At 39.2% G+C, this 19,121-nt stretch overlaps 1 protein-coding gene and 1 long non-coding RNA gene across 3 annotated transcripts in view; one reads left to right on the top strand and one right to left on the bottom strand.

Moving 5' to 3' along the window:
* Positions 1 to 13: 13 nt before the first annotated feature.
* LOC126041269 (uncharacterized) lies at positions 14 to 1,094 on the bottom strand. The gene is made up of 2 exons (XR_007506796.1): positions 1,024 to 1,094; positions 14 to 570 (listed from the first exon to the last, which is right to left on the bottom strand). It is a non-coding gene; the product is annotated as an uncharacterized LOC126041269 (long non-coding RNA).
* Positions 1,095 to 1,317: 223 nt separating this feature from the next.
* Positions 1,318 to 19,121, top strand: part of SLC15A4 (solute carrier family 15 member 4) — a 31,362-nt gene continuing 13,558 nt past the window's right edge. For both annotated transcript variants that reach the window (XR_007506717.1, XM_049805717.1), the window contains exons 1-5: positions 1,318 to 1,929; positions 10,029 to 10,324; positions 11,197 to 11,365; positions 13,005 to 13,082; positions 17,783 to 17,951. Coding sequence is in view for 1 of the 2 variants with exons in the window: in XM_049805717.1 (XP_049661674.1) it covers positions 1,360 to 1,929; positions 10,029 to 10,324; positions 11,197 to 11,365; positions 13,005 to 13,082; positions 17,783 to 17,951 (1,282 nt within the window). In the remaining variant the exon portion in view is untranslated. The remainder of the gene's footprint in view (positions 1,930 to 10,028; positions 10,325 to 11,196; positions 11,366 to 13,004; positions 13,083 to 17,782; positions 17,952 to 19,121) is intronic.

Here is a 19,121-nt window from a genome sequence, read left to right as displayed (position 1 = left end):
GAAATTTAACTAGTTAAGACAGCAAACAGATTTAATGAGTCATTTTTATGGCATATGTTATTTACAAAGGCCCATCATTAAATGAATACATTTACTTTTACAGGCATCGCTTGCTCAATTACTGACACTGTTCCAAAAATCTTAAGTCATACCTAAATAGTGGGTGTAACTATATGATGTCAATCAAATTACCTTTTCCATTGGAAACACACAACCAGGAGTATCTTTCCCACTCTGTTCTGGCCAAGAAATGTGACTTTTAAGTCTGCTGTCGAAGACAACGATGTACTTTCACCATCTTTACCTCAACATATGTGATGGTGGAACAAAAGAACATCTTAGGGCTCCAAACCTGCAACCACTGGTGCCCGTTTTCTCATTTTAATCGTGCGCTTCGTTCCATTCGAATCCGAGCCTTCATTCTCCGCGTGTGCGTAGGACGGACCGTGACCGGTAGCACACCCCAGACAAACCGAACCGCGCACCCCACGCTCCCGGCAGGTGCTCGCCCACCCTGGGACGGGGACGGTGGGTGCTGGCGGGGCGGCTCCGAGCGCTGAAGACGCCACGCTACACGGACGAGGAGAGTCATTTAGAACCCACGTTCACGTAGATAGATATACATATAGAAATATTAATTTGGCGGGGACAGTCCTTGCTTTTGCTTTCCCGACTGAGAAGCGCAGCAGCGAAACAACCCGCGTTTCTCTCTCGCCGTCGCCGTTATCGCTGGATAAACCTAAGGAGGCGGCGAGGGCTCTCGGGGAAGCCAGCGCTGAACCCGTGTCGTTTACAAAGCCACACAGCTCCAGTTAGTGCCCAAAACGTAACTCCCAGCCCGACCTAACGCAGGAAATAACCATAATATCGATTTTCCCCGCTGCGGCCTCCCCCCCGCCTCCCCTCCCCTCTCCTCTTTACCCCGCCTGGCATCCTAATGAAAGCGGCGAGGGAAAACCTGCGGGGAGAAAGCTGCCGCCTCTCTTCCCCACGGAAGCTCCGCAGGCCCGGAGGTGCACCCACCCCTGGGCTCGGCTTAGCTCGGCCCCGGCGCTGAGGACGGGCCCCGCGGCCTGCCCGGCCCGAGCGCCCGGCCCGGGCCACCCTCACAGCCGGTACCTCCGAGCGGACCCGCCCCGCAGCTTCCGGTCCACCATGTCCCGCCCCGTCTCGCCTCAGCCGCCGCTCCCTGCGGCCCGGCCGCCCACGTGACGGCGCTGCCGGCGGAGCGACGGCCCCCTCAGCCAACGGCGGGGCGCCGTTCCCCGCCTGGGCGGGCCGGGCCCCGCCGCGAGAGCGCGGCCAAGTTTCCTCAGGGTGGGCCGGGCAGCGCGGCGGGGCCGGGAAGGAGGCGCCGTCATGGAGGAGGCCGAGCCGAGCGAGCGCAGCCCCTTGCTGAGCAGTGGGGAACGCGGGCGGGCAGCGAGCAGCGCTTTTCACGGGCGGCGGCTGGCTTGCGCCGCCGTGCTGCTGGCCGAGCTGCTGGAGCGAGTGGCCTTCTACGGCATCACCTCCAACCTGGTGCTCTTCCTCAACGGGCCTCCCTACGGCTGGGAGGGTGCCCAGGCCAGCCAGGCCCTGCTGCTCTTCATGGGCATCACCTACCTGGTGTCGCCTTTCGGCGGCTGGTTGGCCGACGCCCTTCTGGGCAAGTTTGGCACCATCCTGCTCAGCATGGCGCTCTACCTGCTGGGCATGCTGGCCTTCCCTGTCATCGCCGCACCGCACACCCGCCAGGGCCTCTGCGGGGACATCCCCTTGTTCCCTGTAGAGAACTGCTCCTCTCCAGCGGCCAACGCCACCGTGGCACCTTGCTCCCAGGTGGGAGCCACCCGCTACTGTGCCACCGCCACCTTCGTTGGACTGGTCCTCGTGGGGCTGGGCGTCGGGTCGGTCAAGGCCAACATCACCCCTTTTGGGGCGGACCAGGTCAAGTATTATTTGGCAGCTGCCGAATCATTTGTGGGTACTGATCTGAACCAGGGGATGGCTGTCAGTCGTGCAGAGGGGCTTGCCTTGGTGGGGTGGTCGGTGCGCCTACTGATTCGCATCTCTGTCAGTGTTAAGTCCCAGATGGAATCAGATCATCCAGCTTTGTTCCCTGTGTAACGCAAGCTGTTAAGTTGTACCCTGTTTGCTGTAATTTTGGTGTCTGTGTGGTGTCAGATCTCTTATGACCCTTGGTTTCCTGGTAGCCCTGCCTTATGTGTGGTACCTGGTTTGGCTAAGCCATCACCGTCTTGAGGAGTTGGGCTGAATACTTAATGGCCATTAAGTGGATTGTTAATTATCCTCCATTGCAGCATTTGTACCCACTTAATTTGATCTCAGAGCTCATTGAGTGAAATATCTGATATACATGTTAGCTTTCACAAGGATAACATGGGCCTTCTAGGGCAGTGGTCAGAGGCCTTTATCACCTGTGATAAATGAAGGCTAGAGAACAAACAGGTTTTTATGCTTTAGGTATTCTCTGTGTACTCCAGTGCCCTTGAGTGGTATTTTTGTGCAGGCTAATGTTGCACCACATGAGGGGTGGGAAGGTGCTCTCAGCATGGTAAACATTACCTGTGCTGTTCTCACAAGGACACGTCCTGTCAAACGACCTTACGCAGATCCACTTCAGTGATGATCATCACTGCAGAACCAAGTGGCTTTACAGAAAATATTTGAGAGACAGCTCATAGTTCAGTATTAACTGGTATGTGCTGTTGCACGTATTTTTTTACAGTCTTATGCGAAGATAGTATGCTGACTGTGGATGTTGGAGTATAATTTCTGCTTTAAATATTGAGAATTTCAGATGCTTGGATACTGAGCAGCTTTTCTAACCAAATTGTTCCTGATGACAAAGCAAGGAAAATCTGGTTAGAGTATCAGAAATGCCATGAAATTCTTTGTGAGAGGTGGGATCTACCACAGTATCTTTGCGAAACATACCTCTGTTCTCTGTTGTGCAGTTTACATCTGTCATTCTTTGGCCTTTCATATATTATAAATTCTGGAGTTCTGGTGAAAGGCAGTATATAAATGTAAAACATTATTATAGCCTAGGATTGTGTGTCCCCCGTGTATTGGTTCTGTTTAAGCCAGCATAAGCCCATCAAGTGAAATAGCTTTAATATGACTTTATCTTGTAAGGTGTTTTTCAAAACTGACTGCTTATCCCCAGAACACTTTATGAACGTTAAATATAAGAGATAAATAATGGCAGGAACAGAGCAAAAGAAGAACCATTGCCAATGGAAGTGTAGCTGTTGTAGCTGGATTTTTTTAAAGGCTTTACCCCCAGGATTTCACAGAAGGCAGTTTTTGGCTAGGTTTGCAGATAATTCACAGTGATTTATGTAGGGTGAAGCAAAAGAAATACTCCTTTCTGGTTCATAATAATCAGTAGAGCTCTGCTGAGGACTGAATTTTTCCCCTTCTCTGTTCTTCTGGCTTATCTATTGTTAAATATACTACAGCATACCACTTATCTTGTTGTGCAATTTTGGGCCCTCTTGGGTGCCTTCTCCCTGCATAGAAATGTAGGAAACTGCTGGGTAGATGGATATATATTGCTGAGAATAAAGTCTGTCTCCCAGAGTCATATTCTTGGGAGGCCAGAATACCATGCAAACATGTTTTGGCTGGATGTGGGCTGATACGATTTGTCCTCCTTCCTTTAAATACCAGACAAAGGAAAATATGAATTATGTATCATGCACTTTAGCTGACATGAACCACCTTTCAGATATTGTTAACTACGTTTTGTTGCAGATCTAAAAATTACCATGTAATTTTTCAGTTTTAACGTATGATCTATAATTTGGGTAGAGAGCCCAAATATAATGAGGATTTTTTTCTTTAGATGAAAATAATCACTTTGTGGAAAATTGGAAACTAAATTCCAATACTTATTTTCCTCTGAAGTTAAAAAGATGTAGTTTCTTAATTTCTGTTAAATGGATGCTTTTAGAAGTGCTGTTACACATGACTAAGTATAGAGTAACTTTTGTCAGCAAAAAAACCAGTTACTGCAAAGTAAGCGTAGATCAGCTTTACTTAACTGTGTTTATAAGTAAGAGCCATTTTTCTAGAAGTTGCAGATTGATCCATCATACAGGTCTAAATCTGAACAGATGGTTCTTAGAATAGCGTTTATAATCATGTGATACATACAACCTGGCACTTTCCAGTTCTCCTTTTAAATGCAAGTGTTTTGCAGTCACTTCCTGTTCTGTGTAGCAGTTTGTGACTTTTTGTAGTTAGGAAACAATATGACTATCCCTCATTATTGTGAAAGCTGGTTTAGCTTCAACACTGAAGCCAAAATTAGCAGTAGACTACTGATCTAGTATCAGCTATAATAATTGTTCTAATTATAGATTAAGTTGGTTTGGGGTTATGGTGATAGAGATGCTAGATTTAAGCCACAGTGTATCTTTCTGAAGTGCTATCATAGTCATTAAATCTATCAGCCCATAACCTGCCAAAAATCTTCTAGCTTGTTGTTACATTAGACCATTGTTGTTACATTAACATCGTCAGAAGCAGGGCGCTATTCGAAATTGCTGGTGTAAAGATGGCTTTAGAGTGATTTTCAACTGTATTTATTTATTTATTTGTAGAACTTAGATTTTATAGCCTCTGAGGAAGGATGGGGGACCTTGTATAAAGAATTGAAGGTCACTAACTGCAAGTTACTTTTTGTTGTTGAACTTCTTAGGAGACTGTGGATGTCTAAGACTCTGCAGATAACAGTTTGAAAACTGAAGTTGTGGCATTCACATGGGCAGTAGTTATTTGTTCTGTTTCTGACAGAAACAGAATAGATAGGACCCTAGCAAGAGGAAGCAGACTTGAAATGTGAATTGGCCAAATTATAGTACAAAAATTTGAAATTATGTAGCAACTAAGTAGTACTGTACTGAGCTTTCTCCAGATGCTCTCAAAGAATAACTGGTGTCTGTAGTGATGGACTACTAGAAGGTCAGAATTCTGTAACAGTAAATTTGACTGTGGAAAACTGTTGTCATTGTGCTTCCTTTGTAGGCTAAGGAGAAGGGCAAGCTTCTGTGTTTTCATCCTTGCTCTGTTGTGTGGCTGCTTGCATAGTTGGCTAGGATAAGTTTGGGGTTTTTTGTTACATTTGTGACTTGTGACTGTCAGTCGATTGCAGGAACAAATGAAAACTGCTAATGTCAGTAACTTTTAAATAATCTTTTTCCTTTCATGTGAGTCAAATAGGAGGTCATAGCTTCGCATTTGTCATGCTGTGAAGAGGGAGAGAGAGAAGATTATGACATACTGGAACTCTGAAATGTTGGTGTTTAGGAAATACTTGAGATCATTGGCAGATGATGTCAGAAATCAGATGTCACAGCGGAATGGTATGCACCAGATAGGCACTAGCTGCAGCAAAAATAAGAAATCCTGTGGATAACCATTTCTTTGAAACTGACTTAGCTGTAGAGAGCTAGGGAATTACTTTGTGACAAAGCAAAGCATCTAAACACAGGAACTATGGAGAAGCAGTGATGCTTGTATAGATTCCTGGCTATTTACATAAAAATCAAGAGAGTCTAATAGAATCTTAATATTTGAGCTGTGTAATATTTTTGGTTTCAAGCTGTACAAACTGCTTTGGTTAGTGCTTGGATCATCTTCTAAGAAAGGTGTTGGTATTGAAAAATCCAGGGGAGGGATAATTCAGCAAGTGATCATCTTTCTCCTAAGTCAGAATGAGGTCTAAGTGTCAACCTTAGGGACAGCTGTGCTGTGGAAGTTATTTATGATGACTTTTCATCAGGTGTTGTAACTAAAGAAATAGTTACTCTTTCTCTCTTTGTTTTAGTTAGATTTAAAATTTTGGTCTCATTGTAAGGTGTTAACCTGATATCCTAAATGAGTTCAGAGTATTGCAGTGCAGAGTTACACAGCTGATGGTGTCTGGAAGTGGCTGTAAATAACCTAATGATTACATGATTCCTATAACATAGTGCACTGAGGATTCTTTATTGTGAAAACTGTGGTTCTAAGTACGTCATCTGACCACGATCAGTCTGATATGTGTTTTGCATTAGAAATCTTGATTTTGAGAACTATTGCTTTACTATTTTGAAATCCAGTGCTCTGTAGGTCCCAGTTATAAAACTCAGAATGTCACTGTGCATTTCTTTCTGCATTTGGATTAACTATATGTAAAGGATAGTTATCGGATATACAAAAAAGCCACCTTTTGGACTGTAGAAAAATCAAGTGTTAGGTTAGATTTTCTTTTGCAAAAGTTATGTTAGATGCCTTGAAAGTAGCAAGATTATTTTATTTCCTCTTTAGAGGCCCACCTGAATGCAGGCAGCATTGACGTGTGACCAAGGACCGACAAAGCAGCTGTGGCCAGAAAGCTTAGAGTTGCTCATTTCCTTCATTTCTTTGTTGGTGGCGTTTTTAGGTGTGTGGGTTTTGTTTAGCTGGGGGGGTGGGGTGGTGAGGAGGGTTTGGGGGTTTTGTTTGCTGGATTTTATTTTATTTTTTCAATTAAAATTTGCCCTATAGTTTAAAAGAGAAAAATTCAGGGCAATTGGGATGCTCCTTGTATGGTACAGTAGGTCATTCTGTATTTTTATTGAAGTAAAAGCACTACTGGATTGTTCCTTAGTATTCTTGAAGAATGATGTGCTGTCCCATTTAGTAGGGGAAAAAAACCTGTAAGGTTTGAAGAATGCAGAACAGTGAAACGGAGACTCAGGACTGGATTTTATGCAGTGGGAGGTGATCTAAATAAGTGACAGCTGTCCAATATTGGCAAATTCTGTGGAAAATGTCTGAATCTGAGCTCATCTGCAAAACCACATGTTGCCTAGAGCAAATAAATTGTGTGTACTAGATACTTGCTAATGATCATTCGAGTCAGGGCACCTTTGAAACAGTTTTACTACAGTGTTTTTGTTCAGTGATAGGAAGACTTGCACTCTAGCTGCAGCATTTTGCTGATAATTGTTTGCATTTTCCTATTGTAAGGAGTTTGACTAAAACATGGTAAATCTAAGGAGGTGATGTTTTTCATACCTTTTAGACACTACTACTGTTTTTAAGCTGTTTTGTTGTGATGGGGACAACATCTTTTACATGTACCTATGTACCTTTTACATGTTTGACTTTCAGTGCAGGGATGTGGAACCCTTAGCCCACAAGATAGACTCGATCTAGGACCCACACCATACTTGTGCCATTTATGTGCATCATTTTCCTGCTGCAGTTGCTGGTAGGATGTTAAGAATATAATGGAGCTGGTGTGCTGGTATCACAAGGAGAGTGCTGCTATGCTTGAGCACAGATGAAATTGAGCGGAGGGAGTGATAGATATTTCTTTCTGCTTGGGTGATTGAAAATAATGCAGACATAAGGGGGGAAAGGAGAATTCCTGCAGTTTTGTGAAAAATACTTGTCCTTGATAAAATAATAAAATTATAACATTTTTTTTTTTCTTCTTGGCCCCTTATTAAAATACAGTGTCTACTTATAAACCAATCTATTTTGTGCTGTCACACAGCTCAAGTAATAACCAGCAGGGGGAATCTTGGAGTAGTCCACTGTAAATGTAATATAGCTAATATTTAGGGCAGCTGATGTGATGTTTGAAAAGAACTAAAAGGATTACCTTTTAACTCTACTGTGTTTTCTGGTTGTGGTAAGACATCTTCATAGTTCTTCCACTTTGACAAGACATTCCACCAGGTAGTTCAGTGTGATTTTTTTATTATGTTATTAATGTTTGTCAAAAAAATGCCATAGTGGCATTTGAGACGTGGCTGTGATGTGATTTTTAGTGCTTATATGTACTTTGATAAGGAAGAAGAAAATGGATTCTTTTCATTGTAAGTCTGATGTGCCTGTCCCTTGAGCATTGCATTCCTTTTTGGTCATTGTTTCAAAAAGGATACTGGAGATGGAGAAGGAAGTTTCAGGGAAGGGCCACAGACATGGTTAGTAGTTTCCATGCGAGGAATCATGAAACAGTCTACAACTTCCTGGCAAGGCAGCTTAGAAGGAATGTGTGATAGTGGTTTGTGGAAATAATGGATGGGGGAGAGAGGCAGAAATGGACCAGGGATGGAATAAAGCTCAGCTGTCTTCTGTTGTTTCCTGGAAGTAGGTAAAATGAGTCGGACTAGTACAGGGCAGGTTCAAAACAGGCAGAGGTGGTTCTTCCCAGTGTGTAATTAGCTGGGGAGCTCTTTGCCACAGGATATTAGGGATTCTAAAAGCTGACCTGAGTTCAGAGGCAGGCTGGACAAGTTCATAGAGAGGAGATCTGCTGCATTTGTTAAGTAGATAGAAGCCATCGTTGGTTCAGGAAGTTTCTCGGGAGCTAATGGTTGGAGGCTGGGATAATACTTGATAGAAGCATCACGCTGTGCTTGCCCTGTTCTTACCTGTATCAGTTTGCTTTCATCTCCTAGCTTTTCTTTGCATAGACATGAGCAAGGTAGTTTGTAAGAGGGAGGGTGGGAAGTCATCTTCCTTGCAGAAATTATAAGACAACTGAGACTTTATGATGAAGAAATGGAAATTTCATAGAATAGTTTGCTAACTCTTTACATAAGTTGGAGCACTGTGTTTATGATGTAATTGTTTGCTAATATCCTGCTGCTGTTTGGGGTTTAGAAGGAATTCCTAGGTTGATACACTACTGTAGGTGATGACTGTTAAAATTAGGAAATGAGTACCAAGTTAAAACTAGAAAGGGTTTAGGCTCCAAGATTGTATTTGACATGCTAACAGACCTACCTGGATGCCTAACAATGCTATTAACTATGCATAAGAGTAGATGCTTTAATATTTCTTTTGTTAGCCTTGGTTAAATGATACAGATGGGTTTGTGCACCACTGAGAAACTTGAAGCAAAACTTAAATCAGAACTGACAATGTTAAAAACTTATTTCAAGACATAGCTTGCTTTTCGTAGTGCAAACTAAACACAGATCTTTTGAAGATCTGGCAAATGAGGAAGGGAAACTTGCAATTAGAAGTCAAAAACAACTGACTCGGCAAGATTGGTGCATGGCACTGACTTGCTAGTCACTGTTAATGGTCTTTCAGTCATAAAACAGTGACAAATATGGTATTATGATTTTTTCTACAGACTAGTTGATCTTTTTAATGTATTTCAAATATTAACTTGCAAAATTTCTCTTACATCACATCTTATGGGTGATGCTGGGTTCCTGTGACTTAGTTACAAAATGTGGGGTGACTTATGGTAGGCAATACAGATTAAAGAGTGATGGTGAAAACTATACAGGATAATTCTATAAACAGGGTTGTCTTTACTTTCACTGGAGAGACATTGAGAGCTTCAAGCAGAAAAATAGCACTATGAACAGTGCTGACTTAATAGAGGGATAAATGTTTACAGGGACCTTGTGACACCTCAGGCAACCCAACTCTAAATTTTTTTTTTTTTTAAAGGTCAAAATGGCAAGTCTTCAATTTATGTTCTGATGAGAGGCATTAGGACTCTGTTAAAAGTTAAATTTGTGTTTTAATTACCAAGTAGTCATTTGAGGCTTAGAAAATGGAATACAGTTAACTTATTGTGTATACAGTTGGAAGAAACAATTGTTGCAATACTACTAATATATTAATTTTTAGGTAGCTTAATTATTTTTTTTTTTAGTAAAAAAAATAATCATTTCAACTTCTGTGGACTTTGGGTTGTTAATCTGAGTGAGGTTTTTCTAGAGAAATGACCAAATGAGAGACAGTACAGTAGAAATAATGGCCTATATGGGGAAGCTATGTAGTTCAGTATTGCATGGCTTTTTTATCCCTATGCTGAACTTCAACAAGGTCACTGATATAGTGGGGTAGCTCAATAGGGTGTCATTTCATCAAATACATGCTAAACCCAAAACACGTAAATCATTTCAGTGTGACTCTAAATTAAACCTAAACTCTTCATGCATTGAACCTGACTGAATTCTAATAAACAGGCTTCGTTTTCTTCAGAAGTTGAATGACTTGTTTTTAATCTTTTTCAGGTCAAAGATCGGGGTCCAGAAGCCACAAGAAGATTTTTTAATTGGTTTTATTGGAGCATTAATTTGGGAGCTATTCTCTCTCTGGGAGGCATTGCATACATTCAGCAGAATGTGAGCTTTGTTATTGGATATAGTATCCCAACAGTTTGCATTGGGATTTCATTCATGGTTTTCTTATGTGGTCAGAGTTTCTTCATCACAAAACCGCCTGATGGTAGTGCCTTCACAGACATGTTTAAAATTCTTGCATATTCTTGTTGCTCAAGAAAGAGACATGTGGAACATTCAACTAATAGGTTTGTAATGAGCTCTTTTGTATAGTCTGAATTCAGTGAATCAGCCTAAGAGTTGGAACTAGTTAGCTCAAACTAGCTGGCAGTAAGTCACACTAGAGAATACACTAGAATGTGCATTTTTGCTTTGAGAACTGGAACTGGAAAAGTGGAGTCCTGGAGATATTTTCTGGGAGTTCTGGGATGAGAGAGAGGCACACTTTGGGATCACTGGATCTCCATGCTGCAAGATCAAGTCTGCTGTTTTCAACTGAATGCGATGTCTTGCCAGTTCAGAGTTTCTGAAAGTGTAACATAACCTAAGTATGCTGCTTTTAAGCATCATCTAACTTTCTGCTCTGCTGAGATATGTTTATGGGATGCCTTCTGATTTGAAAAACACTATCATCTGCATTTAATGTTTTAAGTGGCTTGATGGGCAGCCAAGATGTGTACTGGCTTTTTGCTTTCCAAATGGTTACTCCACTCTTAAGAGATGCCTATGGAATACTGGTGGCTGAATTTAGTCACTGATGATAAGAGATGTCAGGTGCCTCCTCTGCAATGGGCTTTCATGTATTCAGATTGCAAAACAATTCAACGAATTCAACCTGTATTTTGTGATACATTTTCTTAAGTTTTGCATACTGCAGTACCAGTTTTTTATTTGGGGGTGGGGGGGTGGGGGTTGGGATAAAGAACCCTTTATAATGGAAATTTTCAGCTTGTGCTTTTTCACCTGCCAGTGATCAATTCTGGCCTAGTTGTTTTGCTGTAACTTACATGAGTAACTTATTTTGGAAATGTATGAGCTTTTTATAATGAAGTGTCACAAGATGCCAGTTAGGTCAGTTTTTGTTGTTGTTTAACTAAACATTTCAAATTCTTTTCAAAAGCGAAGGCCAGGGAGTACTTCAGCAACCTCGCAAGCAAAGCCTGTTTGAGATGGCCAAGCTGTCTCGTGGGGGCCCATTCAAAGAAGATAAAGTAGAAGATGTGAAAGCTCTCGTCAAGATTATCCCTGTCTTTTTGGCTTTAATACCTTACTGGACAGTGTATTTTCAAGTGAGTAGTTCCAAATGGTTACATTTTTACTTTACATGTCTAAAAATCATAAGTTCTAATTTAAGGACTGTAACTCCTTCACCTCCCAGTTGCATTTGAAAGGTCTTGAGGTGCTAGCATTAAGTTGCAGTTCTGAGTCTGTGTTATAAACCTAACTCCTGTCTGAAAATTACCTTCCAGAGCAGTTACCTGGAGGAAACGCACAAAAGCTTTCAGGGGGAAACTGTTCTATAACGTATACTTGCAGTTAGCATTCAGTAGCTGTGATTCTAACGATGAATATTGAAAAGGATTTTTCAGAACTCTGTTATTGACAGTTTGACTTGTTTAATACCCATGTGTTCAATAACGTTAGCTACTTGTCTTTCACACACCTGGGGTTGCATCTCAGGAGTCATTTTAATAATATTATGTTAGCAAAAATAATGCTGTATGATGGTAGTTTCTTCTGATTTTTTTTATTTCCTAGATAAAATTGTTGTGGAAAGCTGTATTAGCTTACCAATTGTTGTGGTTTAACCTCAGCCAGCAACTAAGCACCACGCAGCTGCTTGCTCACTCCTCCCCCACCCAGTGGGATGGGGAGGAGAATCAGAAAAAAAAAAAAAGGAAAACTCATGGGTTAAGATAAGAACAGTTTCATAACTGAAATAAAGTATTATAACAATAGTAATGAAAATGAATATAACAAAAAGAGAGAAATAAAACCCCAAGAAAGACAAGTGATGCACAGTGCAGTTGCTCACCACCTGCTGACTGATGCCCAGCCAGGCCCTGAGCAGTGATCCCCCTCCCGGCCAACTCTCCCTAGTTTATATACTGCGCATGACGTCCTATGGTATGGAATATCCCTGTGGCTAGTTTGGGTCAGCTGTCCTGGCTATGCTCCCTCCCAGCTTCTTGTACCCCTGCTTGCTGGCAGAGCATGGGAAACTGAAAAATCCTTAACTTGGGATAAGCACTATTTAGCAACAACTAAAACATCAGTGTGTTATCAACATTATTCTCACAATAAATCCAAAGCACACTGTACCGCTTACTGGGAAGAAAATTAGCTCTATTCCAGCTGAAACCAGGACACCAGTATGCCAAAGTATCTAATTTCACATTTTTTCTGGCGGCTTTTTCATAAACATGAAACTTACCCTGAAGTTGTGAGATGAAAAATGGCTACTAAGAATCCTTTCAAATAATATTTTGACTTAATAATAAAAGAGAAAACAATATCATTAAAATTATAATTAAAACATAACAGTTGTACAAATTAACATATCTTAAATATTGTGCTCTGTTTCAACTTGCAGTTGATTAAGGTAGGTCAGGGTAAGTAGTCTAGATTTCAATTTAATTCCTTTCTGGTTCTTCTGTTTTAGTGAGATGAATTAGGATAATAAATATGTTTTTGGGGAAAAATATGCAGAAATTGTTTTAAAGTCACATGAATGATTCTTTGTGCTTCTAGTAAGAATAAAAGTAACAGTTAAAAAAATCTTGCTGTGTTCTAACAAGAATTCTTTTTTTTTTTTCTATATTAGAACTTTACCTCTGGTATAATCTTTGTTAATTATTAAAAATGTAAAAATATCTTGCTCTTGGTAGTCCTTGTCCAAGTAATCCAACTCATCTTTCCTAATGCTAGATGCAGACAACATATGTATTGCAAAGTCTCCATCTGAAAATTCCTGAAATATCAAATGACACCAACTCCATTCATACGGTAAGCAGGGCAAAATAAGTGAAAAGTATGTCTTCTTTAGTTGAAATGCAAAATAGGTAAGTATGGTATAAAAATTCCAGGAAGTTAAGGTAGTGACTAAGGGGACTCGATGGCCGCAGACATTGGGCATTTAGAAGCACGACGCATAATACAGAGATTTTGGCATACCTACAGGTATATGGGGTTCATATCATCCTGTTTTAAATGTATTCAGATAACTTTCACTGCTTTAATTAAGAGTGTCTTTATCCTTCAGTGGACAAAGTATGATTTTTGAAGAAAGCTTATAAATCTACATGCCCTAAGTTTTCAAAGTTGGAAGTAGTACAGAAGCATTTCTACAAACTCAGTAGGAATACCTATACTTAACTGAAACATTAGTATTTGCAAATTTGGACTCTGAGATACATTTGTAACTTTATACTGCTTTATCAATATTCATGTTACCTGAAGTCAGTTTAGCATATTGAAGAAAGTTGTTCAATCAATATTTTTCAAGAAAGGCTGGCATCACACAATTGCAGAAACAGTACTGAGAAGTAAAAAAGTATGAATGTAAGTAATTAACAGGCTTACTAAATGTTCTTTTAAAATGAAGTTTCTTCTGTTTTATTTAAAATTAATATCAGTAAGACAGAATGGCTTCAGTCTTTTTTTTGCAGATCAAAAATAAAAAATGCTTGTACTTAATTTTTCTTTGAACCTGCTTGAAAACTGAGCTGCTTCTGAATCACAGCTGAAGGCTTTATGGAAGTTAGTGATACTGGCAAAGTACAACTTCTAAACCAGTCAAATGCTAGTTACTTACGTTTACACGTATAAAAAAGCTAAAGAAAGAGTAGTCTGAGACTTCTTCTCTTCAATGCATGCCATCAACATAAGGATCTAAAGCAAATTTCCTCAACCGAGTTCTCAGTTTGTGTATTATTTTTTTTTGCATAGCTTTTGGGCACGGAAAGCCACTGCAACTTTTACTTCACAGTTCAGTTTTGTGGTGTTTGAGATGCATGTTCATTTAAAAATAAGATAAATTCTTATTTAAAAATTCTAATTAGTCTGAGACTTCTGTTTTAGTTGTATCAATTTTAATTGTAGACTACATTCAATGTGGTTGGGGTTTTTTAGCATATACCTAATTCTACTTTAGTACAGGTTAATACATTTACATTTTGATACGTAACCTGTTTTGCTCTTTTCATTGAGCTTTTCACATTTCTTTATTGCTTGCATATGAAAGGGGACTCAGTTTTTTTCTGTTATTATGATGAGCCACATGACTGTCTTGTTAGAACATTGTCATTGTTGGAATAGAGAAGTGGATTTTCTTCCCTCTAACAAAGTGCACACAGGACTTCAGAGTCCCATTGTCAGTCTGAATATTAAAAATAAAAATACTGTCAGTCTGAATATTAATTGTGTAGAAATGAACATGGAGCTTTGGTTATCAAACTGAGCTTTCCTCACTGCCTTTCTGGGTGTTAGAATTGGTTTGAAGTTGTAAGTAGAGAGTTACGTTTAATTAAATTAGTTTAAAAAAAAAAGGGGGTTTCATTGTTTTTGCTGAAAAGGCTTTAAAACACCACTTATGCCCTGTATCCACTTTTTCTAAATTAAAAGTGTGGCTTTAAAAGTTAGTTACCTGTTTTTAGTGTTTACTTAAAGTATGCAGAATTTGAGGCAAGGTTAATGGAACAATGGTCCTAGTCCGTCTTGATAATTCTAAGTAATAATTTTCTATCTTGCAATAACAGTGACTGGCTCTTTTTTCTGCAGTGCATCAGTTGTGGTGTTCTTGTTTTATTTTGAAATACTTTGCTGTGATTTAACAGCATAAGTCAAATAAGTTAATTTGATTTTTGCTAGCTTCCTTGGTATGTGGTCTACCTGAAGGATGCTGACCTGCAATCTACATTATGTAGGTAGTATCTTTGAAAGCAATTCTGACTAGTGTGGTTTCTCCAAAGGGAAGTGATTTGAGGTAATTAAGAAAAGGAGCAGTATTATAACATGATATGTGAGCAGCATTGTACCTTATCAGGTCTGGGTTTTCCTTAAGCTCTTCTAGGCACCACTGCCCAATACTAATAAAGACATATTTTCTCTTGATCTAGAGTGAAATATGTGTATGCCCTTTTAATTTGCAGACTCCTGATAGAGCAGAAGATGGAAAAGCAAACAAAAAAAAAACCAAACCAAGTGATTGATTGTATGAACTACAGCAGTGCCAGAGGCATTTGGTATTTCTCTTCTTTCTTATCAGATTCAGCCATGACAAAAAATTCCTACATCCTTCACTCTAATTACACAAGTCAGTCTGTACAAACCGTTACACAGGTTCATGCTGGTGTGATATTTGAAGCAAATGAAAAGGTGAATGGGAGAGTGAGGGAAATTGACAGTTTTAAAGTTTTGCAAAATATTTCAAAATAAGCAAGAATTTGACTAACTCAGCAGAATTCACTGTGCATTTTTCAAAGTATGTGAAGGTTGCTAAGCAATGTATGTAACCTTATGTATCAAACTGTTGAATGTTTTTATATAGGCAAACCAGCTTATTATTCCATTTTCAATTCTATGATCTTGAAATGCCTGGGAAATGTTAAGGGGAGGTTAGGATGAATTCAGTTTTACCATCATCATCGTAACTTCTTGGGATTGGTAAACTATGAACCAGAAAGCATTTGCCCGAGTTCTTTGGAGAACTGCAATGACAACTATAAAGCAGAGCAAGAAAGCAATAATATTTTTAATGACTGTTGTCACAACATGTCTGCATGCAGAGAGTGCTAAAAATGTGCCACATACATACGCTAATGCTAGTTGGAGATTCTGACAAAGCTGGGTATGGACACAGCTTGATGTCAATCAAGGACTTGGTGCTTTTGGTGCAAACTCCTATGAAGGTGCCAACTCCTGCTTAGATTATGAAGAACTAAAGGTTCACATTTTGCTAAGTCTTGTTTTTGTAGTTTGTCATCATCTCAGGCATGTCTGTTATCTGTGTCATCGTCTGCAGTGAGAGATGCATGCCCACACTGTGTTAGAGGCTGAGGGGTTTTGAGATCCTTGCAGTAGTTGAGATTTGTAGCCTTAGGGGAATCTGGTTGTCTTCCTCAGTTACTGTGGCCATAGCTTTAGGTTGTCACAGGCCCCTTGGTCATCTCTGGATAATCTCTAGAAAAATATTAATCTATTCTAACTTTGAGTTTCAATATACAGAAACAGTTTAGTATCAAAAACTGAATCTGCATCAGAAACACGCAGATCAAGCAGTGCTTGTATTTTTGGGTCAAAGAGTCAGTGCAATGCATCGTATGGTATCCCACTGTTCCAAACACAGTTTTAAAAAATATCCCCACCCAGAACTTTTTTATAAATCTTCCTGTACTCTCTTGGTTTGTTAGCTCAGAAGAGATACTAAATATTATTAAGCTTGGTAGAAATTGTCTCATTCATACAGACAAGAATCTTACTGTCAATTACTGAATCTTGCAAATGAGAAAGGATGCACATATTACACCATACTCTTGTTCCATTTGACAAGTGTAATTTAATTTTAATTGAATTTTGTATTACATTAGTAAAACTCTTTCTACTGTTCTGTGGCATATTTCTGAAAGTTCTAAGCCTAATAATAGAAGATCTACAGAACATGGCTATTAACATTTTTCGTGACTGAAGTAGAAAAAAAGTTTAATTCTGTCAGACTAGAGTATATCACTGGAAGCAAAATAGTAGAGACTACTTAATTGCATTAAATCACTTCCTGACTTGTGTGCCAGTAATATTGACTTTGAGTGCTTTTAAAAATGTATCTTGGGGTGTATTAATTTAAATAATCTGCACAATTTTGTTTACTAGATTTGAGTGGTACAATCAGTCATTCCTCAGACAGGTGTTCTATGACTAAAAAAATCTTAACAGCAGAAAAGCTCCCAAAGGATAGTGATTTGCTCCATTAAACAAGTTTCAGGATGTATGCAGAAAAACTCAGATGATGTGATAACACTAATGGCTATTTCATCTTTCAAAAGGAGTTCATATAGTTTTAGATAGATAGTTAACTTTTGTTTTAACAAAAATTAATTCAGAGTAAGGACCTAAAATATGAGCCCTCTGGAACTTAGAAATCTTATAAAAAAATCCTTTGCAAAATATCTTTGCCAAGTTCTACATTTTGTTTTCTTAGAGCACTCTCTTCATCTGCCCGATAATTTTCTTATTCCTCATTTTCCTTGGAACTATGTGTAGTAGTATTTGCTTTTGTGAAAAGAACTTTTTTGCCTTGAATACTTGATGTTGTTCAGTCGCAGTGGAAAGCTCCTCCAACCCTGCCCTCCCCCTGCACAAAAAAACCCCAAAACCAAAAAAACCTGCAAACCAACACCCACCTCAGCACAGCTGGAGGCGCATCTTGAAAGTGAGAATATGCAATACTGTTGGAGTTACTATGGTGAGGAATCATTTGTGCTTCAGAGCTAACAGAATTATGAACTGCCAAATTAAATGAAAACCTGAATAGCTGAGTGTTTTCCTCAGCTTTTACACACTCTTTTTTTTCTTTGCACAGTGTCTATCAGTGTGCTGTGGTTTCTTTTGGATCTCGGTGTTCCATCTAAAACATTTTTTCCTTTATAAAATAATAGTAAAAATCAACCCTTAAGTATGAAATTGCTAACTTAAGTCATCTATCCTGTCAGTTTCCAGCAGCCTGGTTGACTATGTTTGATGCAGTGCTTATTCTGATCCTAATACCCTTAAAAGATAAATTGGTGGACCCCATTTTAAAGAGGAATGGCTTGCTCCCATCCTCACTGAAGAGGATTGCGGTTGGAATGTTCTTTGTAATGTGTTCTGCATTTGCTGCAGGTAAGAAAACAACTTTGTGATCTACTTCCATAGTTATTTATTCAGCTAGTTGCAACAGCATTCTTTAAAAACCTTTGTGAATATTAATTCAAGATTATTCAGAACTCTCTTTCATGGGATAGTCAGAATGCAACTGCATGGATGCATTTCCCACAATGAAAGAGATTTCTATCCAAACACTTACTAAACTGTTCTGAATGTTTGCAATAAAATTGGACCATTTTTCCTGCCTGAAACAGACTTTGAGTATACCTTTTAAAACCAACTTGTTGAGGTTTTCACATACAGTGTTACTTTCTAGTATGGTTGGTAGAGAACTGTTTGGTTTTTGACTGTATTTTTTTCAACAAATGCTTTAGCTTCATGATCAGTGTTTGGATTGCCTGAATAAAGTGTCCAGAGTTTGGATATCAGGCTGTTAGTCCTCTTAAAATAAACTTTATGGTATTATGGAAGTCCATGTTGTCTGATTTATTAACAATTTATCTTGTACTTAAAAATGTATTTATCCTGAAAAACAAATTAGTTCAGAAATAAGTATGTTCATTCATACAGTCTGACTTCCAAATATTAAAAAAGTGAAATGTTACCTAAAATGCTTTCCCTTTATCTGAAATAATAAAGTTAGGTTATGGCTGAACAAGAGTTTCTTCCCGCTTTGGTTTTTTTCTCCCCTACCTTAATGTTCCCTAATGTTTGGGAATTACTGTACTGTAAAATAGCTTAGCTATAGCATGAAAAGAAAAAGATGGCAACTCTGGTCAAACCATAAATCAGCTGCTTTTGAGAAGATTTAAAGTTGTTAAGCACTGCTGATGTGGAACTGCACATCTCTGAGCAATGCTTCATAGAGCCTATAGCCTTCACCTAGTATCACCGTAATGAATATATTGATAAAGCATTATAGCATTAAATAAATTAATTTCAGCACTTGTAATCTCCTATATTTTAGAGAGAGGGACACTTTATATGGCTATTAAGATTTCTCTCAATGAGAGAGATAATTACCTTATTAGGCCAAGGTCACTTTGTATGTGGGCAAGAAAAGTTCTTAAAGCAAAGTCATTTAAACTTAAAATAGGAATGTTTCTCTTATTCCCTGTTACTTAGGACACTGCTAGCAGCAAAAGAAGATGATGTAAAACAGTTAAATGTCAGCTCTTTAAATAG

Source organism: Accipiter gentilis, chromosome 7, assembly GCF_929443795.1.
Source record: "Accipiter gentilis chromosome 7, bAccGen1.1, whole genome shotgun sequence".
NCBI classification, from domain to species: domain Eukaryota; kingdom Metazoa; phylum Chordata; class Aves; order Accipitriformes; family Accipitridae; genus Astur; species Astur gentilis.
Note: the sequence above shows the minus strand (reverse complement) of the source record. Positions and strands in the feature narration are given on the sequence as shown.